General features: G+C 36.4%; 1 protein-coding gene across 2 annotated transcripts in view; it reads right to left on the reverse strand.

Moving 5' to 3' along the window:
- Positions 1-24,164, reverse strand: part of LOC125236137 (homeotic protein ultrabithorax) — a 216,207-nt gene that overhangs the window by 54,960 nt on the left and 137,083 nt on the right. For both annotated transcript variants that reach the window (XM_048142845.1, XM_048142838.1), the window contains one exon: positions 864-2,021. In XM_048142845.1, coding sequence (XP_047998802.1) covers positions 1,726-2,021 — 296 coding nt within the window. In that variant the 3' untranslated portion in view covers positions 864-1,725. The remainder of the gene's footprint in view (positions 1-863; positions 2,022-24,164) is intronic.

Below are 24,164 nucleotides of genomic sequence, written 5' to 3' on the forward strand. Positions count from 1 at the left end.
TAAGGATACTAACTTCGCAATCTAAAATCGCTAACATCTAAGCTTTTTTACACAATGTGCTCAATCCATAGGACAGAAAGTATGTAAACGTAAAAAGTAGGACCATTACCTTTTTTACTCAAAGTACGTCACTATCAAATTTTAATTTAACGAGTTGACGCGAATGTATAATGCTATTCAGCATTTTTCCCCAGCGGATTCGAACCAAATAGAGTATAAAGGCATTTGTATTTTTCTTTTGCGGACCGTACCGCGAGCGTATCGTGGAATTCAGTTTTTAGCGAGCGTTTGACTCTTAGTCGCCTTATTCGGAATCGAGATGAAACGGACTATACTATAGCCAATTTAATTAATAGACCTTCCCATCGGCCAAGGATACGTCAATGAAGTCATTATGCATGCTTGAGTTATAAGTGTTATAACTATATCTTATTAGGTGTTTGCGTAATTCGCTCGGTTGTTTTTTTTAGCATCGTTAACGTCCACCGATTGATATAATATGATAAAATTTAAGTAGAGACTATATATTAAACAGAACAGATATTGTACGAGCAAAATGCCAGCTCTCTATCTCGTATGATTATTGATTACACAGGTTGTACTAGAAATCATTTATCGAATGATAGGGATCGGACATTTTGCACGTTTCTATAGATACAAGCGGAGACTGTCGGGAAACATCAAAGATCCTTCATGCCGGGTTCGGTAAATTAAAACATCGTTGCAAAACAGCTATACCAAAGAAGTCACCCTTGGGCGATTTCAAAAATGGCGTCGCGCGTTGACTGGTGACGGCGACGAGTCAGTTTTTCGCAACAGTCTCCACTCGATAAATAATGTCGCGGACTTTGGCAAAAACTCACCTAGGGTCCTGTTCGGTGGCCGGCCGCGCCCCGCCCCGCACCCCCCGCTCGCCCCCGCCGCTCCCCGCACTCTCTCCTGAGCTTTTTCTGCTCATTCCGCGGCGCCGGCGCATTTTGCTCACTTCCATTAATATAGACGTAACCCTAACTATTTACACCGCTATTGGCTAAGTAATACCTACTTATATTTATGGCAATTTGTTTAATTTCACCGACTGTTGAAACTGCAGGAACACGATCACGTTACACTATACTTATGCGAGAGTATTGAAGGGTACATGGCGCGGAGATACTGTCACACACGAGTCCGTCACACTACGCGACACGACACGATAGCGGTAGGTAATTAATTTAACTTACGACTCTTTACTTAGCTTTAAGGGTACGAGACCGGGTCTCTTTGGTAGGCATATTTGTACAATATAATATAGTTCGTCTCGAAGACTCCGCCGAGCTGGGGGCGCTAGTGTCGCAATGTCGAACGCACTACGATACACCTACACTATGTAACACGGAAGAGATTTCTACAAATTGCACTGGTTTCCATACGCGAACATCTTCGACGGTAGCGCGAATTAAAATATTTTAATTACAAAAAAATCAACAAAAACAAACCCGAAACACAAAATAATACGACCCGTTTCTAGTCTAGCATTAAACCGTTTATTGTTCCCTCAATCAATTAGAAAAACATTGCGTCTATTATAATAACTAATAAAAATAATCACAACAACCGAACAACACTTAGGTAGATAACGAAAATAATTACAAACAATGTACAAAACACAAAGCTAGAGTGTTCGGACTGCGGTATAGGTATCACGTCACGTGCGCGCACGGCGCGGCGCCGGCGCGGCGCGGCCTAGTGCTCGGGGTGGCCCTGCGCCGCCGCGGCCGCCGCCGCCGCCGCCGCCTTCTGCGCCTGCGCCTGCTTCTCCTGCTCGTTCAACTCTTTTATAGCTTGAATCTCTTTCTTTAATTTCATCCTTCGATTCTGGAACCATATTTTGATCTGTCGCTCCGTGAGACAAAGGGCGTGCGCCATTTCTATGCGTCTCCTCCGCGTGAGGTAGTGATTCGTGTGGAACTCCTTCTCTAATTCTAGCGTTTGATATCTCGTGTAGGTCTGTCTCCCCCGTCTTCTGAGGCCATTCGCGCCTGTAACAAAGGAAAGAAGCGAGATTAGTATCATCGAATAATTTAACTAAAGATGGGAAGCATTTGAAAGGGTTGTTGGGGCTTTGAGAAGCGTCTGAATGCTGGATGGGACGCTCGCCGCAGCAAACGACGTTACAATTGGCGGTGTCGACAGCTTCATTTCGTTCAAACGTCGATATTGATAAAGTGCGCGGCCGTTCCTTTAGCGCGCCGCCAAACGGCCGCAGATACCGGCTTGATTAAGAAACATAAGCAGCGTAGGACGAACATAAATCTGGCTGTGCAAAGTATCTCTACATTAAAACATATCGATAGCCTTTATTGCTTCTTTGGGGCTACCTCGAAAATGTTTTCGGAGTATCTCTGTGGCTGGTGTCGTGTCGAAAAATTCCGAAAACATAATGAATCATTATCGACCCACCCCTATACTTGAATGCCTATTGAAACGGTACGAAGAACTCGATCTGTGGCCATGATAAGTGGGGGCCAATACCCGCGACTCGCGAAAATTCGGCCGCCTGCAGGGCTGACACTTGCTCCAGAAAAACATCAGATACGTTAAAATTTCGTCAGTAAGTTCAAATACTTACTGACGAAATCTTAACATATCTGAAATAAACAAAAATTCAATATTTCCTTGAGATAAAGTTCGTTGTCATTATCTTTTATCAAAATTCAGAATTATTATTCGGTATCTTCCCTACATAGTCAAATGTTTTCGACCGTTTTGAATCAATAATAAATTTCGAGGTTTCAGTAGCGTGAGTGGGAGGTTGAAAAAACCTTTCTCACTTATATTTTTGGACGATTGCGCTTGGACGATTGGACGATTTCAGTTTCAGTTTAGATTGGAAATGCATTTTCAAAAGTTTCCATGACTCATCAATCTCATCATCATTCACGAATAATAAATAGTTGAAATTTTCCAGCTGACCGTTACCTTAAGAGCCCATAGTCCTAAACGGTCGGATAAAATAAACTATACACATTATGTACATAATATTTGTGCTAACCCTAACCAAAGCCAAACCCGAGGCGTCTTGATTATGTACAGAAAGCTCTCATTGCATGCCGCCGGGTTGCGTGCTCTTTCGAGTAGGTACCTAAAACTCGCACGCTGGGACCATTCGTTTTTTTCCCCCATGTAAAGGTACACGGTAGGCTATATGCGCGAGTTAATTAAAATCGTGCCATATCTATCGGTGCGACGTGGAATCGGCTGGTTTATTTATTATTGAACGGAGCTTGTCTATGCATCCTTCTATTGGACCTTGAGAGGAAGTGGTAAAATGGTTTGTATTAAATATTTATTGGCTGATACTTTATATGGAAGTCAAGTCACATGAGAAGATTTTTTTTAGATTAATAAAGAATAATGAGGTTGCGAACTAAGAGTGGTACTGAAACTGGGACAGTTTCAATGTGCTCTACCCACACCTTTTGGCGTTTATCTATGAATATAGTAAAGGAGGTATTTTGATAATAATTAAACACATCTAAATCTAAAAAAAAAACAATCTGTTCTTAAGCAGTGAGCATTGCCACTTTTTAACTTTTTTAGCTACCTACATTTTCAAAAATGGATTTTTCTCTAGATAAATCTATGCCGTGTAAACGAGCATTACAAGATTGCTATACGAATGACACATTGTACCGTTATATATCTTCAAATTAAATAAGGAACACGTGCACCTACAATAATCAGGCACTCAAACCACACATTGCCAGATACAAAAATAAACCAGCCGGGATCGAACCCACAACAATCTTCTCACAGTAAAAGGGTTACCGATTTAATGGCTTCATTATCTCAAGTATGCTCATCGAGAAATATTTCTGATTTCGGCCCTTAATACTGTAAGAGTGCCGTTGTACAGATTCGGGAAGAAGGGATCTTATAATCTTAGCCTCACGAGGCCCAAAAGTATTTTTTTTTATTTGGACTGTTTAGTTACAGGGTAAAAATATTAAACTATATGTCGTTCGTAATCGTAAGTATTTATTTTACAGTGTATCTTTTCCAGTTCAATACGTAGGTGCATAGGTTAAAGTGAATCTATTTATGTACCTAAGTAAAAAAAGGTACGAAATTCGACTAATCAAATTGTGTAGTAGGTCTAGTTAGTACCTACTAGTAAAAGATTTCATTGAGTAAAATGTAAAGTAATAAACACAAAGAGAATACAAAAATATCCAGGTATAAAAACGAATCTATCCCCTTTAAAACTCTTTTGCTCCGAATTCAGTCGAATTGAGGGTTGAGGGGACTGTTCGAGTTTAATAAAAACGGACTTTACAAGTTGTTCACTACTTAGATTGTAAATAAACGTCTGCACATAAGAAATTGTGTAAAATATCCACTAGGTATTTTATTTCCCGCCGGAAAGATTAGTTGCCTAGTACATAATTTATTAGTATTTACGAGCTCTGGCGGCCAGAGTTAAGTGCTACCTTTTTAATAATTAACAAAAATTCATTGGGCTACTAGTGCCTAATTGAGTGACGCTAATTGCGTAAGCCGTAAAAGCCTGAGGGTACCACGTAAATTGCGGGCTTTCTTTCCTTCTCTGTGAGGGACTTAATGTTATTTAAGCGAGGTTTTTTCAAAGACATCGTAGATACATATCTATATACATCGAGAGGTTTTATATACCTATATATTTATTTTATTTCGCAGGTTCGTAAACAATTTTCTATAAAACAAAATGTTATGAGTACCTATCTAACTTATTTTTTATTAGCAACCTTTTTAATTACACTACTTTAAAAATACCGAATCTAAAGGTCAAAGTGTGCGATCCACTTGACTCCAACGGTAGCCTGACATTAAGCACTTCAAAATGGCCACCGACCGACAAAAAATACGCAAAGCGTCACCAAACACCACATGTCCCGCTAATTAGGGCGACTATAATTTCGGTGTCAATTTGCGCCTTGTAAATTCACCTCAAAATCCGGAGTACGCCATAAAAGTAATAAACATGACATAAATGGCTTCATTAAGAACGGGGGCGGGGTCCGCGACCTAGCAAAAAAGACGTGTAGTGACACTACACTGTGAAAAAGCCTTAATAGGTATATAATGACGGCAAATGTTTCCGTAAGAAACAAATCTGGAAATATCATCTGGTAACGGCTTCCATATTGTTGGGGAGACTGTGACGTCGCTAACGTTTCCTGTTACGTTTGATATGGTAACGAAATGCTTGCGTAGGCATTTGCTTATTCATAATATACTTACTGGGGTTGCGTAATATTTGTGTGCCGGATTTATTGGACATGCGTCAAATAATTTCAGAACTCGTGAAATATTGTTTTGAGAACAAAAGGTTTAAACGACCAAAAGAGATCAAAAGAATATCTCTTCCACGGAAATCAAGTAGTGACCGTTCCCATGATTCCCTCGTACAAGTGTCAGCCCAACCCGTTTTGCAACACGTGTTGCCAAATAAAAGAAACTTGCCTCCCCCGCCTCCCTCGGCGACAAAAGGATTGCGCATTCTACCCAAGTTATATTAGTCGTAAAGAATTTTGGACTAAGATCTATAGCTTGTAAACGCAGTAACTCTCAATGGTCCCGCAATTGCGGGAGACATTCGCAACAACTGTTGTTTGCTTCAACGTTTTAATTGTTCCTAATTCGTAAAACTTTTCCACGTGATTTACAACTGTTGTTTTAGTGGATCGGCGGCTTTCGAGGGCCATTTGTCGTCTTTTTACAAACCCGTGAACATGTGGTTCGGGACGTTTGACAACGCTGGAAGTGGTTATTTACATTGTGGGGTCGTTAGTGAGTTTTAATGGCGAAAACAATTGTTACCGCATCTTTTTTAGTTTTATGAGCTAAAAAACAAAAAAACGTGTCGTAATTATGACTTTTTTGTGCGTCATTCTGAATGTAAATATTCATCAGAAGATCGGAGCCGAGTAAAAGTTTTTATTCATCGCAATGCCATCAAGTTTTGTATCATCAATTACGGAGTATACGAAAAGGGCAACTCGTTTCTGATTTTTTTAATTATGGTTCATTTTCATTACGTTATCTGCGCCAGCAGGAATATCTAGATTAGATTTATCTTAGATAGCGCCGCCCGCGAGGAGCCAATTGTCGTTTTTGCATATTTCAAAGGAAGGGCTGCATTAAAACTGATCACGTCGGCAAATATGCCCACGCGCACAATTTTCTTCGATAAAATTATGTAAAGTAGATATTTGCGAGCCAAGTCTAATGAGAGATAACACTATGTGTTCGAACATGCTCTACTAGTCACTTTAGTGTCTAGGTCTCGTCGAGACAGCGACAGTCTCGCATATTACATAAATTACATAATATCTAATGCACGTGTGTAATTTTGTAGTGTATAACTGGTTTAACATACTTTGTGTCGCATGGCAGACATAGTAATTGAACTGTTTAAATACTGTTTACAAAGGTTAATAACAGTTTCTATGTTCTGATACAGTTAGGCTCATGCATAACTAATGAATGACATATTAAGCAGAGTTATTTACTTTTACAATTTGTAGATATAAGATGTTGCAACTGGCCGAAAACCGCAGTAATTCCTTTAGGTCAGATTAAATTATCTGGTAAAATTATATTTGCACGACATCACCGCATAACTTTCCGAAATCACAGTCATCTGACAAGTATCTTATGTAAAAACCGAAATTAACATCTCATCGCGCAACGAGCTCAAATAATCACTGCCTCTTTCGGGCACAATTTACTCCATAACATATTCGACCAACCGGCTCAAGGAACGTAATCACTCAAATTGGTAACGCGAAATCGCAAATTACAAAATTGGCATGAAAACATCCTGGTGGGACAATCCGGCGAGAAATTCGTGTACACCTCAACCTGTGCATGTATATGTTACACGTAAGAGGAGGACCTGCCACTTGGGTGGTCCCGGATCGGGTCCGTAGCGTTCGCGGCTGCCGGTTTATTGATACCTATAGCTGAATTAATATTTAAATAAACGCTTCGTTGAATTACGGTATCAATACGCGCCGGCATCATAGCGAATGCAATCGTGTGCAGGCGTTTCGTGACCATCGACTGCCTATTCAAGACGTACATTATTAAATTTCATCCTATTTACCTAACCACCGCACACTTTCAAAGCGTGAATTTACCAATATTCCTAAAGTCGATTTTTGAACACATTTTATTGGCCCTTAAAAAGTCAGTTTTAGGTATAACGAGTACCAAAGCGATTTTGAATCCTAAAACACAAGGAAGTCACGACACATCTCGCTATGTACTTTTAATAGGACTAAAGGCTGTGCAGCCTCCCAATCAGTCCACTAGATGTGTATCGACTTAAGAGGCCGCTTGTTATCTCAAAAACGTAATATGAATAATACATTAGCCGCAGTACTCAGGCACTGCTTAATTGACTGAAAGGTTTGAAATGAAGCAAGGCTTTCGTCGGACAATCGAACTTTTTATATAATCGATGCGAAACCGCTTTGAGGAACGATTAATCGATGGCTAGAGATTATTTATTGTGTAGAGCACCAGTTTTAGTTTTAAGGTTGACAAATCGTCAATGTCAATGATAAAATCAATCTGATTCGTTAGTTCATTTCTTTTCAATTATTGTTCCTGTTTAATTTTACACTTTAGCACTAACATCACTAAATGTCATAAATCATAATATTTCTTCAGGCATCATCTAAAAGTCACAAAACACTACGAATCACTTAGGTATTATCTATCTACCTGTGCCGAAGTGGTAGGCCGTTACTAACTATTTAGATATGTATCTAGGCATTATTGTAGGTTTCAATTAAAATGCAATTAAGCTGGGTGTTCATTATCCCGTGTAGGTAGGCTGTGTAACAAATTCGATGGGACGAGTCTTGCGCTTACCTCAGGGCGGGATATCTTCTAGCTTTGCAGAAATAAATAGGCGTTTATAATGTAAAGCAAGTTCGTATATTTTAAAATTACAAGGTATTCTCTAGACTCTTGCCTTTCTCCTATTTACTGAACTGCATGAGGACACTGAAAACCAAACTTTATTTACGCCGTATTTAACATATAATATAACCCATTATCAAAACCGTTTAAAATAATTGCGTAACATGGCACGAAACACGCTCTCGAGCATCGAATTATCATTTTTGCACCGAAACGAAACCCGGTTTATTTTTCGTGTACCCCTAGACGATAATTTCGGTAAATGCAAATTGCTAAATGATGGGCCGAGATCGACATTTCGATAAAAGTGTCGAAACCGAGAGAGCTCCCGTTAATGCAGCACTGCAATTACGCGACCTTATATTTTGGGCGACTGGACGTTTCGTGCGGTCTGATTTCTTTTGAATCACGTGTTATTTATCAGCGAGCAATGGCAGTTTTTAACAGTAAATTAAACGATAAAAATATAACAGTACATTAAATTTATTTTCATTTTCAAATTATATTTTCATTGGATTTTTAAAACGTTGACCCTATGACATTGAGTATGTACCCCAAAACAATATTCGCAAGCATCTAATACCACTTCTCGATATATTGGTTCAATATCAAGCCATAGATCAGAGTTAATTCAATAAAAAATTGGACGGCCCTAGAGGATTAGACCAAAGCCCTGACGTATGTGACACGTGAAAGCCTCAGACTATTTCTTCGGGAAGGGGCGCCGGTCGCCCTTTTAAAAATAAATTTAGGCAGCAGATGCCTGTTTAACCCAGCTTTAAAGCACATTAGTGTTCACGATGCAACCTACGGCCGCATCCGAAATGAGATCTCAATCGTTCCGAACACTTTGATGATGAATATAGTCGCCTGCTCAAAGTAAATGCAGCTATAAATCAGCGATACATCGATTTCAAATGAAGCGAATAATTATTATTTGCGCAATTTTCAAACACAAAGACAAGTATATTTGGAACGAACAGGGGGCGCGAGTTTTAAAATAGTTTCACGGATCCATTCACGCAAATAATTTTAACACAAAGCTGAAACCGACGCTAACAAGATGCAGCTGTCGCGTCTCTCAGGCGTCACGTTTTGAAAAACTCGAGAGTTTTCGAAAATAGAATATAAAATGTGTCACTCCTTCCTCGATAAATCAGAGGTGATTAATGTATCTAAGTTAGGAACGGAACGCACCGCGTGACGGGGCAGTCCCTCATTGGGTGGCGAGGACGCCATATTGCTCGGAACTTGTAGCTGTCAAACTTTGAAATATGGCCGCCGGCTTTCTCCGCGTTCGCGTTACTGTACTGTCTCAAGTAAATTAAACCGTATGAAACGAACGCGAGCCCATGCGAGCGCACAACAATATCTTATATAGTTTTAATAAAAAGCTCCATTGTCATGCCATTTAAGGTGGCCTTTGTCTATGAAAAAAGTGACCGGTAGCAAAAAATCTATTTTATTGCACGGCAGTATTTTGAAAAATTGATGTATTGATCTCGAGGTGTAAAATAAAATTATATAGCCCGTAACATTCCACGGAAACATTAATTCATATTTTGACATTTTTAGCCAAAACATTTTGTATTTTTATTGTAATATTTAATTTATAAGCTTGATAGATGTGACAGATAAATTGATCCCGCACCTTTTTAAGTGGTTAGGTAGTAGAGTCACCTTTTTTGTTTGGTTCACAATTTTTCCTAGATCGTCAATGCAAAAAATATATGTATTTTGATACGCCTTTTTATAGGTACGCATACTATTAATCTATATTTAGACGATGCTAATGACACATCTTGAGAAGAGTCTTAAGGGCCGTCGAGCCGACAATTTGCGATTTGTCTTAGCGTAAAGGCGAATCATACTGGCCGGTCGCAATCTCGCTCAATTTCATATTATTACGGCGCGGTAGTTGTACGGACAGCATGCGCTTCAACACCAGACGATTCATTTTAGGAAATTAAATTGCTGTGATTACGTGGTTTTATACGCTTTACTTTTTTTTACAGAATATATACTTTTTTTAATATTCCTACGTTGGTCATGGCCTGATTTTCATCGTTTATCTCTATGTTATAATGGTTTACCTATAAAATACATCATTATTATTGTCGTATTTATAAATTGAGTAATGATCACCTATATACAGATCCAAAAATATTGAGAATTAATGAATGAATCATAAAATAAAAAACGTGACACAATAAACATGCTTATACAACATGAGTTCACTGAGATGCTATGCTATCCATACCGATTTGTTCAATAGGTGTAATAAAGTATCAGTTGAAATAAAATCGCAGAGTTGCAATACTTCGCGGGGGTTTCATTAAATTGATGGCCTCTTAAGCCCACTTCATAACGCGGCGAACAGCTATTGACACAAGAATCTATCGTATTAACCATTTACGTGTACTTTATGACGCATTGACAACCATTGAGCGAAAGATCAATCCATAGATTATTATCTGTGGATAAATAGTCCACATTCTGCTGAACTAATAGGGTAAGTTGAGGTAATATTGATGAATTGGTGATGCGTGTTTGGTTTGAACATCTGTGCAGAAATTTATGACTGCATAAATGTAACTAATACCTATGTAGTATTAATATAGTTTAGTATGCGAACATATATGAACATTTATAATTTAATCTGTAAAATAAACCTTTAGAGCAACTCACAAACACAACCGCTTAAAATCCGCCTTCAAAACTTTGAATCCGTTTGAAAAATTTAAATGGCCAAAGGATACAAAGCTAAGTCACCTGGAAAGTTGGTATTCAGCAGACTTGGGCGTTGCTTAAGTTAAGTCAGACTTAAGCAAAGAAACCGCAGCGCCGCGCAGTCTGACGACCGACTTAAATCTCAGACGGGGTTTAAGGCTTGATTACATTAAGGAAGTAAATAGTTTATTTACCTACAGTAAATGTAAATAAATCTCAATTTTTATATGCAACTTAGCAACCCTGAGATCGTCGATTGGTCAGAAATAGCTTTGGAGAGAAAAGCACGGTGGTCTTTGGTACTGGTGGTGATTAACCATTTTGGGTCGTGATGTTTCGGGAATAAAATATATATAGCCTGTCAACCAAATTTTGGCAGTAGCAATGTACATCAAACTAAAGTATGATATCCCTATGAAACGTACAAAAACCAGCAATGTACGTCGAACAGCCACAGATATTTTTTTTTCAAGGGGCTCGCTCCTTCCTTACGAATTAGATAATGTATTAAAAAGGGACGGATATGTGCTAGTTATTTCTCTTTTTGGTAGGACGGAGATTTCCATAGATAAGATACAAATGACACGCGAACTTCCACCGATTTTCAAAACTAGTGTTGCTAGCCCGCGATTTTTCAAATTTGCCGCCTTTTTCTAGTGACAAGATTTGGTTGACGGTCTATATGTGTTGGAATTGCAGGAGTGAAGTTGCTCATAAAAATACATTTTTAAAGAAAATGCTTCAAGCTTTACTCAAGAGTAAAAGGATCGGAATGAAGATTCGTAGCAAAAGACCGGGAGATAATAGAGAAGAAGACATGATTGAAGTGGTCACATACTTAGTTCCTTTTGTTAATAGAAGCTAATAGAAGGAATATAACTTGAAGAACAAGAAATAATAGTAAAATAAATATTACAACAATGGGGCAGAGAAACCCAGAGAAGCACTTATAATTTTTAGAATCAAACGAACATTGATCACATTATATCTCTATTCGCAAACTGCAAGTTGCAATGTCCTCGCAAGAGTTATGAACTAATAAAGAAAACTTAGTACTGTTGGAAACTCCAAGTGAGTTCATGGAAAGCTTTTATCGAATTTGTTATTACCCAACTCAACTGTTCTATGTATTTTTCATAAGATGTAAATCACTGAATATGTTACTTTTAGCATAACTTTGAGCGTTCAAAATAGAAGAGTCATGAACAATATACTTAAACATGATTGTATTATTTAATAAGACGTATTAAATTGGTAAAGATAGATTACAGTTACTATATATTTATATCTAACAATGTATTTTATTGTATGATCGCGCTTCTTGGCTTTAAGTTTAATCCTGTGTGCATTATGCCTAACAGTAAGTTTGGTAGTTGAGCCAAGGCAGGGATGCGCCGAGATTTTGCCGGCATTCGAAATAAATATTCCAGATTTGCAGTCCGCATTCAACGCTGAGACGCTGGCAGTCGCAGTTTCATTCAGAACTCGGTTCCTTGTATCTTTTGTTTACTTAAATAGACTGATGTAGACTGCAATTAAGCGTTTTGCTTAGTCTTGTTACAGGAAAACTTTTCCACTTGAATTAAGTACCAAATGTAAATTGGCTTTAAAATATTTAGAGGTATATTCTAAACAATCTCAAACACAGACAAGATGATCGACTCAACGTATCACGTCACACTACAACATCCATAAAAATGTTCCCCCAAACCTGTGTCAATAAAGATAAAGGAAAACTAATATCAAAACACGAATAGGTACGTGATAAGAAAACATTTATTCGCCATGTTTAATGCATGATTTGTCATAATTTCCCAGCCTCCCCGTTATTTTGTTGCGCGAGGAAATGGGCGAGCATGATTTATTACATATCTTATTTATCTCATTTATCTCGGAGGATTGTTTAGGGGAAACATTGGAAGCATTTTCAGGTTTATTAACAAATATGTTGCAGAGATTGCGGCGAGTAATTGCAATTTATTTGTGTTGGCCATTATGCCATCTACTGCCCGAAATATTGTCTTAGACTTATTTACGTTGACTAAAATATTACATTTGAGCTTTAAATTTTCAGACTATTAGTCTTTTTGCTGTGTTGTTCTTGTCTCTGAGCTAACCTAAAGAGTAAATTGCAACTCTGTGCTTTGCTGCCTAGCTATTATTTACATAATTTGTAGACAAGCATAATAGATATAAATTACGTATATAATCACCGGATGAATTAATTTCCACATTACGTAAATTGCAGTTTACAAAAGTCAAGATTAATACACCAATAGCTTTATCGCTATAATTACGCAGGAATACTAACCGGCGCAAATTTAAGCCGCAAGTCGCCCATAAAAAAGGAATGTTTTTATTTGTGCCTTTAAATTCATCCCTCCGTACTAAGCGGTGATAAAGCCGCGAATCAAAAGTTGGCAATAAATAACAATATGGCGTCCAGTGCCCCGTGTTTGCTCTCGCCCACATAATCCGTTCGTACGGCGGTAAATCCATCCAGCACTGTCGCGCACAATACTAAATCATCATAAGAGAATCCCGCTGTTATGTTACCTATAATGCAATACCTATACACTGCGCTGCATATCATGATTAACTTCTGCTTCAATCCGCCAATACATGCTACGCTGTTTATTCGGGCATGTTTTCGTTTTAATGGCCATATTAAAATAATTCCATAATAGCGGAAATCAGTAGGTAAGTTAGAGAAAATGGTAAGTAATTTTTTGCGAGTAAATTTATAAAATATGGCCTAACCTTTACGTGAAAATTTTAATAATGTCGACCGGAGAGTTAAAAGCGTTGCGAACTAATAACGTTAAACCTATTCAGATTTATGCCCCGATCGCCCAATATCGCATGGGGCTGAAAAACGGCAATTTATTCGATTCTTTTTACTCGATTTGGGCCGGCAGTTACTGAAAAAGTTTGCATCGTAATGCTATCGCGCGGCATTAGTTTTGCAGTTTATCAGCGCTGTGGCGGCTTTGAGGGATTAATCTGGCGGTGCAGCGGGGAATGCAATTGTGAACTTTGGAGATAAAAGATTGCAACTGCAGTGGCTGCCTAGTAAATCTTAGATAACGATAGAAATTTAAATAAACAAAGCTTTGTTGAAAGTTTCGTTACTGAATTGAAATGCATAAATACCTACCTACATACTTACTTTTATTTTACTGTGAGCAATGGAGCATTATTAATGATGTTAAATAAATATATGTTAAGATTCTTCGATGGTTAACAGCAGGTAGCAGAAAGCTTTAAGCCGTATTTTGTTTACCTCTACGTGTAGATAGTTTTTCTTGATTTTCTAATTTACATTGTATTTGCGTTTAAAATCTCGGTAAAGAAAATAAATGAAATAGCATTATATTTGTCTCTACTATCTCCCTATCATAGTACCTATTACCCGTAATCATTCTACTAGGTAGTAAAATACCTACTCAGTCTGATTAACGTATTTTCATACATGTTTATTAAAACTTTATTGAATTAGATGAAATTTTGAATGGCAATTAATTTTATCATCATTATTGTACGCAGACGAAGTCTCAATCAGAAGCCTGTTATGATACAACTCGTCATCATGTCATCAGTCATCAAAACAACTTTGTTACGATTTGACTGATTTACACACTGGTGACTAAAAATATATCTTTCCGCACAATTCCGCTTGTTTGTCCGCTTTCCGCTGATACACGCATAAATCGCGCCGCTCCGGCATACAACGAACTAAACCTTATAGTAGTTCATTCACGCTTAAGCCCTTTTAGATTCACGCGCATAAATTGTGCGGAAAAGCCAAATTGCAGCGATGCCTCACGGCACTCTCGGAAAATTGTGTGTTTTGTGAACAAACATAGTTTTATACTATTGTACTTTTATTGCTGTTTCATATCTATTTCGATTTCAGCGTAAACACTGATATATTAATATTCGTTAATATTTGTCACCTGCGAAACATAGACAACAGCTATGCGTGTCCTTGTAAACTCATTTCATTTTACGGTATCCGTCTTTCCAAGCCAATCACCTAGCAATCGTGACCAGTTCCAACGATTAATAACAGCGGAAACTTAGAAAATCGTTTAGCTAAATCCAAAACCCTACTAACAAGAAACGTTCCTAATTCGTCGTTGGCGGGCGCACGAGGACGCTATCACTCGCATCTCCGTACAATAAACCGTTGACGGACAGGACTAACAAACGTAACTGATCTGCGGACCTATTGTTCGAACCACACACGGACTGTACGTAGACCTTTCAGGGTGTTCGACATAGGTTTAACAGGGTTGTTAACCTGCGATATCATTCGAAAACATTGCCTTTCGTTTTCAAATTAGTTTAAATAGTAGTTTTCTAAAGTTCCCGCTTGGAGCGCTCTCCAAATTCCCGTACAAAATCAGGCTTAATCGCTTATCGCTCGAAAGTATTTTTCACGTTTCGACTGTTTTGGCAAAAAACAGATGCTCCATTATCAATATATAATTAATTCATAAATATATACTTGAGTATATTTTTAAAACTATGTATATTCGTACGTTTTTTTATATTATATTGTTACTTTTATTAAATTGATCATTTATAAGTTTTATGACATGAAAATGAAACTATGCAATTAATCCGCTCGTGCAGCTATTTTATGTGAAGGTAACCAATTTCCACAATAAATCAACTTTAAATACAAGTATTGTATATAATCACCACATGAAATTAGAACAATAAACAGCTCATATTCACGCAAATCTTGGTTTGTGAGGGTTTTATTCAATAGGAGAGTTTTACGGGGAAATGCGCCAAATGCGGAACCATTTAGCAACGGACCAGCGCAGTCACAATGGGGGGCGTACAATTAAATGAACAGTTTAACTGGGCAAAGAGTTTATAGTTGCTTCGGAACCAACCTGTCTAAAGTCGTGCTGTGAAGCAAGTTTTGTTTCAAAAATTACAGGTTATCCTGCTATCTAATAACTTAATAAGGTAAGTTGTAACTCAAATTAGACAGGTAAAACGGGAAATAACAAAAAATGTTAAGTGATACAGTAAAATTAGCACATAAGTAGGTACACTCTAAAAAAAATTTGGTTGCTCCTATCAATATTTTGATAGTCGTAGTCAAGCATCTTGATTCCATACGAGCCTGATAAGATCTTAGACAAATCAAATAAGGTAATTTTGATTGCTCTTACTTTTGCAACGTTACTGAATCGATTAAGATCTTGTTCAATAATTCCATGAAAAATAATTATGTTAACTAAATTACCTTAGTAAGTTCAACTAAGGATTGAATCAACCTATGTTACATAGTTATGCCTAACAAGTTCATAATTGATTCAAGGTGTACAACGGTTAGGAATAACAAAACACCTAAGTTATTAGTTCAATCATACATTCCCTTGTTGTTTTTAGTAATCAGCTTTATTTGAATTATATAAGATCGTAATTGTAGTAATTAACTTAACGTCAACTAAGAGAAAACTGCTCTTAGTTGGTCTTCATTTTTTAGAGTGTACTGCTGCACATATTGAGCTGCAGTTAAGACAATCTTAGATATTAAAGATTATTACTAGGCTTAAGAATTTGTAATAATTACTTTTTTTGAAATAAACAGTTTAATTTTTTTTTTTTTTTTAATATGTAGGTACGCATTGCTGTTTCGCAACAGAATCCGGTCCGATGGTTTATTTTGCCTCAGCAGAGCCTCAGACAATGCTGGTTCCTTACAAACTAAGTTGGAGATAAAAAGACAAATGTAAGTTACCTTAGACAAACTGACAATTAAAATAAAATCTCGATATCGAACATCCGCAAAAGGGGGTCTACCGCGAAGTTCGCGGGTATCTCTCCCCGTCTCTCTAATACGCCTTACGAGTACAAATGATTACTTATAGACGGTCAACCAAATATTGGCACTGAAAAATGGCGCGAAATTTAAAATTTCTGAGCGAATTAAACTTTGAGCTTCGCCCTACATTTTCAATATTTTTTTAAGTATTGTGGCTCGTCGATGATTCCAGCGATTTCAGGGTTTAGGAAGGCACGCGTTGTATGAAGGCAATTAGTCGGTGAGCCTTACATTTTTCAAATTTGCCGCCTTTTTTGGTTGTAATTGTTCGGTGTTCGTGGTAGGCCCTCTGGATCCGGTCATGATTCAGTGCCGGTCTCAAACAATGCCGATATGAGCTATAAGCGAGCGCAGTCTTTCGTCAGCTGGCCTGTTGTAACCTCAGTACCTTTGTACGATCTATCTAAGGATTGATCTTGTACACTATTCCGATACTTAGATAAGTAATGGTTAGGTATATCCACTTAAGGCTTTGAACGGTTCTTCTAGTAAATTATTGTTGGAAAGAGCCAATCTCGGAGCTCTCTTTGAAAGTTCATTATCGAAATAGGTTCACGTTCTGTTTAGAAATTTTGTACAAATACATCCCAGTTTAATCTAGCTTGGGTCATTAGACATTTTGGAATAATGATGACGTTAAATTCTAGAGTTGTACGAAGCTAAGTGTACAGCAAATTTGACAGCCCCGACGGAGCAATTCATCACTACTTTGAAAAAATCTCGTATCTCACACTGCTCCTCAAAGTTAAAACGCAGTAAGTCTATATGCATTGCATACATACTTATAACATTTTTCTTTTCATTGACAGAAGAAGATACAAGTTTTTTTCAAAGTAGTGACGAATTATGACTTTAAACGTCAAATCCAAGAATATGATGTTTACCTAACCCTTGAGCAGCTGAGGCTAACAAAATAGCTGCCATCTTAGCTTGGTGACCCAAAACTAAAATCTATCTGAGCATTTGGAAGCAAAGGTATATTTAATAAAATGAAAATATAGCCATATATCATAGAAGTATAATAGCAGGGAAACCACTAAAAAGGCAGCACAACGACCCCAATGCACGGCTACTCTGAGAAGATTATATGACTAAATGATATTATCATTTAGTACATAGTATAAACCATACAAAACAGTATCCAAAACACAGAGATAGTGATCTAGGTCCTAGCCTAGGTATTAAATTGTTCGAGCGACGTTAACGGGCATATTGGCGCGTAGGGTGCGCGTGCTGGCTATCACTTACCCCCGGCTAATTCAGCGTGACAAATTAACACGGGCGAATTTAGGAGGTAATATGCACATACGGTTGGTATACTTATACTTAAATACTTAGTCTTGTATAGGGAAGTATAGTAAACCTAGAACCGGGTAAGCTAGGAAAGGGGCATTCATTTAGCTTAAGACGGTCCTTGCTGCAAAAAGTATTGTTCTCAAAATCAGGTAATATTAAAATGACTGTACCAAACGATTTCTTGGGATTTTTTTCGGAACAAAAATATTAAAATTTCATATTTTTCATACACTTATAGATCTATGTTAGGTATAGGTATCTACTGTCAAATTTATTTATCCATTTCTTTATCTTAACTATCATAAGATTTGCGATTTTCATATCACCATATCATGTGATTGTAAATGTGGAATTGACTTGAAGAAAAACCTAAAATTTTTGAAACTCCGAATTATTTTTTTACGGACTAAAATGCTTAGCAAAATTTCGTAGCAAATACTATAAACCTCAGTTTCATGAAAGCAGCATTAAATTATACGAACAATAAACGGAAATGGAATATCACAGAGGTGACGAGTCGGCTTCCCACATAACTCCCACCTTATTCTGCCAACCAGTCTTTCTAGCCATATAAAACAATAAGTACATACAGCCAGTCTTTCTAGCCATATAAATCAATACGTACGTTTTCCCTTCCTAGTCTTAGTGAATACACAGACGTTTATTTTAAGCTACAAGTTATAGCGTTTCAAGAAATCATGCAAGAACTGATTCAAACTTTCACGATTTTTACACATATTTAAAATTGCAAACGGGACTTAATCGCGTATTTACTATGTTTAAAACATGCAAGAACTGCTTATAATGACCTGAATTTCGCCCCCCCAATTTCAATCCTAAAAAGAGATTTTAAAACCTCTAAGAACTCTCTCTTGAAGAATCTGGATTTATATTCAAAAGGCGAACTAAGGAAATTATAAATGAATAAATATTTTAAAGACATTCTTTCACAAATTGACAAAGTCCCTGTCAGTAACGATATAAAATCGAATTTCGCTAATCTGTATCAATGTTTCTCAGGCATATTGATAATTCGGTAATATACATACTTAAATTTAGGTGCATACTGAAACTTAGTAAAGCACAAGTAGGAATAGGATGGTTGAGATTTAGCCTTTTAAGAGTTAGAATAAGTTGCAAGTAAAAATGTTGTTATAAGGACTTACTGTATTTACCCAGACGACTAGGGCAAATCTCACGTGACATTATATGAGGTAAATATAAAAAATCTTAAAGGTGAAATCGATATCCGTCACGTGAAGATAATTAGTAATGAGTGAAGTACATATTAAAATAGTAACACGCAGTGCAATAATGGCAATTTATTAAAATCTCATTAATAAAAGGCAGCAATCAAGTTAATTGGCAGCAATACAATGAAATGAGCGGAATCCACAAATTAAATAAATTGATTGATTACTTCTCGTCACGAAACAACTGCTGCTTGCAGTTACTTAGCTACTTAACGTAAGTATGGAATATGGAATATGGGAGTATGGATTTCTGTGCGTTACGAGTTTTTACAAGTTGGTATTACCCGGCATTTGAGTTTCGTATAGGTGGCGGTATATTGTTCCAGTATTTTGTGGCATAGTTCCTGAAACCAGATACAGTAAATATTATGCCGACAAGCCAGGCGTTTTTTTAAGTTTCAAAAATCCTGTTATTTTTAATTTCTCAATACAAATCTTTGACCCATATTCTTATATTATTTCGCCTTTAACAATAGCACTACCTGTATTTGCCAAAAAACTTCATTGACTACAAACAATAACTTAATTTTGCGCAACCCAAACAAACTATACAGCTTTTACTAAAAACTTAGCAAAAAACTTAACGGTCATAGACGTATTATTATGGCATATCGTAAAAGTACGAACAATCATTTTAACTTTTACCTTTGTGTGAGGATAAAGGGAGAAAGTTGCACAACGGTCAGCCCAACTGTACCTATTGTTTGTTTTTGTGGGAGACAAAACAATTTCTTTTAAGAAAGTTAACTGTATTTCAAATATTTGTTGCGTTTTTAATTGTAATAGTTTGCGTAAATGTTCAATGGTAAGACGAAGTATTTCATATAGCAATACCATAATCACGTTCGACCCGGGAGTATAAAATCCTTATTACAAGGCTTTCAATCGTGAATTTTGATTTAACAAATTAAAATATATGAAGTGACTTGCCTAAGTGTGAAGTATTTTATATTGAATTGGGCATTTTGAAATATAGCTCATTTCAAAGTATCTTCGCGCCCCCTCCTCCTCCCTCCCATTGCATCTTACTTGCCCAAATGTGAACTTGAGTTATTCCTTGGTCAATGAAATCTTTGTTAGAGGTACAAGACTAGACTTTCAACAGTGAATTTTGAAAATTTATCATTCTTGAGGTAAGACCTAAGATTTTTCTGTGCAGGTGAACTCAAAAGTAAAGTTGCTAGTTAAAAGTTTCCCTATGCTTAAATTGAAGTATATTCCAGTATACGAGTCCTGTCGTGCCTGGGCGCGGTTAGCCAGCTTGTTAGCAAACAATGCCGCGACTGTAATTGACTACGTAGCCACAATACGGCTTTCTAATAAAATCCGCGTTAAACGAGTTTATTCTTTGTTTGGACGACAATGTAAATGTAAAGGATTTATAGCCTATGAACTATCGCACTCTGTATAGGTACTTACTAACACATAATTCTAACAGCTCTAACGTGGTGTTATTTGATTATTTTTAAGTTATCTGAACTTACAGCGAGGCAATCAGCACCGGTGGATTTTCAAACTATTTTCGCGGAGGTACTGAAGTGCTTTTATGTTACTAAAATGTTAAAATAAAGAAAAACTTCTACAGGTTATTTTATTTCATATTCATGTCTATTTATTGCATCCATGGTGTTATAAGATGTTACAAAGTAGGTATACGTGCTCATGGACCCTATTAGGGCGTGGCAACATATTTATATGCTAAAACTACATTTACATTAAACACTAACACTACACATTTTACTAGGTCACAGATAGTAGAAACTATTATAGGTATACGATACAAAAACAAAACTTAAGTATTAAGGCTTCATAATTGAAGGCATGTTTACAAAAACAACATAACTACACTAGACATGAATTTACAGGAAACGAAAAAAACTAAATGTCTTCTTATATATTAACTATTGGACATAAACGTTGTATACGTTATTTAAGTAAGTGGCCATTAGTTCCGAAACACACGATTACACATCTCAAAGACAATTATTTTTGGAAAAAATATGAAAAATAAGTTCGTCAGTTATGCTGTTTTTGTAAAATTTTGTTAGTTATGTTCTTTTTGTTAGAAAATAAAACAAGTTTCTATAGAAATTATGTTTTGTATTCTATCATTAATCTTACTAAACTAGTGGATCTACTTTAATCTTCACATCCGCTGCTGTTGTCATCGTTATCTACCTCCAGAGACGACGATTCTTGACACGTATTATACAAAATTGATTAGTAGTATTGATGGCTCGATGGTTTGACCAAAAACTGCATCAATTTTCTCAAGTCGCCTACTTTGTGAAGATTAAGAGGAAGTGAAAACTCATAAGCACGTTTTAAATTGATGTTCTTGGGCATTTTCTTAATTTTTAAAAATTTTAGCAATATTCTTTAGGGTAAGACTATTCAACGATTCTGGGATGAAATGTTATTTCCACTTATTTTTAAGATGTGAAAGAAACTTCTGGATAGGTTACGTACATCAAACGCGATAGTTTTGTTTCCATTTTTTTACAATCGTACACTTATTTGCCAGTTACATAACCTAAAACGTTACGTAAGCTAAAAAGAGTTCACAGTTATGTTCTTTTTGTAAAAAACAATGTAGATATGTAGTTTTTGCAAAATGGGTATATTTTTGGGGACTGAGTGTGGACAATTGGGGTCATTTTTGGACACTATCTTTTGCTCTACGTATAGATCCTGCTTAGACGAATGCTATGATACCAAAAACTCAAATCCGCAAAAAATGTTAGTTATGTTGTTTTTGTAAACATGCCTTCAATTATAAATAAATAATTAAATAAGTTATAGTTAGTTTCAGTTTTCAGTTAGCAACCTAACGTTCGTCCTAGCTAGGTAATGGTAAAAACTCATTTTCATTCATAAAAATCTACCTCAAATAAGCGGACTCACAAGTCAAGAGTTTGCGACACGTTCGCATAATCGACGTCTCGAAAATTGTTGAATCAGTAACTCTCAAGAAAATCAATCGCTTAGGATTGCAGATTAAACGCATTTCCATTGCCAACTCACCCATCAAAACGTTTGTTTCTGACGCATCGGGCGTAACTAATGCACAAGACGCCTTTATGGACGGTGAAGTCCAATAATGTAGACATTAACGTTTGTTTACATGACAATAACGCATTAATGTCCGTTTGACATTAAGGAGATTGTTTGAACGATTTTGTGGGGAGTGAGATTTGGGTTCTACATCTTCATGTACCAAAAGACTATAATGACTAAAAACAAATTATACTAATATATCTGTCTAATTATGGAGAGCCAGGGGAGAGGCCTTTGCCCAGCAGTGAGACACTCCAATAGGCTAAAAAAAAAAATCTATCTAGCGAGGAACATAAAAAGCAAAGAAGATATTAATGGAGAGAACGCAAAATCCTATATTTTATGCGTATATACAGTTTACAATGGTTTTAAGTTTAGTACCTACCGTACTTTATTTGAATTATATAAGATCGTAATTGTAGTGATCAACTTAACGTACTTACAGTTTTAGGTACCTACCGTACTTATAAGTACTTCACTTACTGTACATACGAACATAAGAAACCTGGTGATGAGAACAAATTCACTGCCTTTTTAACTGTTACGTATTATTTGAAAGCTTCTCCGATTGTAAAAATCTATACCGTTCGAGTGAAGTACAGAAAGTTGTTGAACAGGCCTATACAGGGTGGGGCCTGTAACAAAAGCAAAAAATTAAACTGTAGGCTATACTCCTTAAACTGACCAACATTTGTTCAGTGACTTTTAAAAATTATGAAGTCTTTAATTTTTTTATTTTTTATAGAAAATAAATATTAGCTTCAATGTATGCCATTATTGTTGTCATTGACGTTGTCTGTCACACTTTAGACTTAACAGAATTCGCAATACATTACCTCTTAGAAAAAACTTTCAACGGTAATAAAAATCAAAATACAAGTTATTTTTAATAGTCGCTGAACAAATGTTGATCAGTATAAGGAGAATAGCTTACAGTTTAATTTTTTGCTTTTGTTACAGGCCCCACTCTGTATAACTATAATAAATCTCCCAACTATAATCTGAAACTCTTGAATGTTTCGACTTAGGTGTGTCCATTATTTGAATGACGAAGTTTCTGACTAGGATTCAACATAATATAATATTATTTTCAAAAGCAGAAATAGGTTTTCAGTCATGGACGAAGACGCAGAAGCAGAAAGACTACAAATAACATTATTTTCTATTACACGGTTATATGAAACCATCCAACGATAGTAAGAATCCAAAAAGGCTATTTTCGTGACGGAACCCCAAACTGGTAGTAGTGCCTGTAAAACTCGCATTCGATATGCCGAACGCGATTTCTTATTCCTCCATGTAAATTTTATCGTCACTCTATTCGACTGTGAAAACATTTGAATTTTCATTTGACATTCACGTGACTGCTAACTGAATAGTCAAATGCTCGTGAAATTCGTCGTTTAATTCAGTTATATTGATAATATATGGTGTCAATTCACTATTAGACAGTTTGTGCACAGCAAAACATGTTGACTTTACTTTCATCGACATCTTTTTTTACAACTTTGGGACAATAGTATTCGGAATTTCCGATTTGTGTTTAGGTAGTAAGACTAACACGAATTGGATATTTAAATTAGGTGTAAACTGAAAAAAAAACCTCAAATACTAAAGTAGAAAGTCATTGAATCCACCGACAAGTCATCCCCTTCATAAATATTTCCTTTATCAACTTACCATTGTAAGATCACCTGCTTTCATGGTAATAATATAATCAGTTACGAGGTATCTCATAGCTGAAATACCTGGTTAAGTGACTAAAAATAACTGTCGTAGGGGAAAAACTTTAATCAGTTTTCATAAACTTTATATCCACGAAATATAGAAAATTGATTTTTATTAAATGAGGAATAGACATCTTACTCCAAAATTAACAAAGAACGAGCGGTTTACCCTTGAATCGCCGACAGACACTTGTTCGAATATTATTTCAAAGACAACGTTTCAAATAATTTCATTTCATCGACAGTTCATATCGTAGAACAATCGATACAAGTAAAATCAAACCATAGACTTTTATTTCA

Source organism: Leguminivora glycinivorella, chromosome 2 (assembly GCF_023078275.1).
Source record: "Leguminivora glycinivorella isolate SPB_JAAS2020 chromosome 2, LegGlyc_1.1, whole genome shotgun sequence".
Classification (NCBI taxonomy): Eukaryota; Metazoa; Arthropoda; class Insecta; order Lepidoptera; family Tortricidae; genus Leguminivora; species Leguminivora glycinivorella.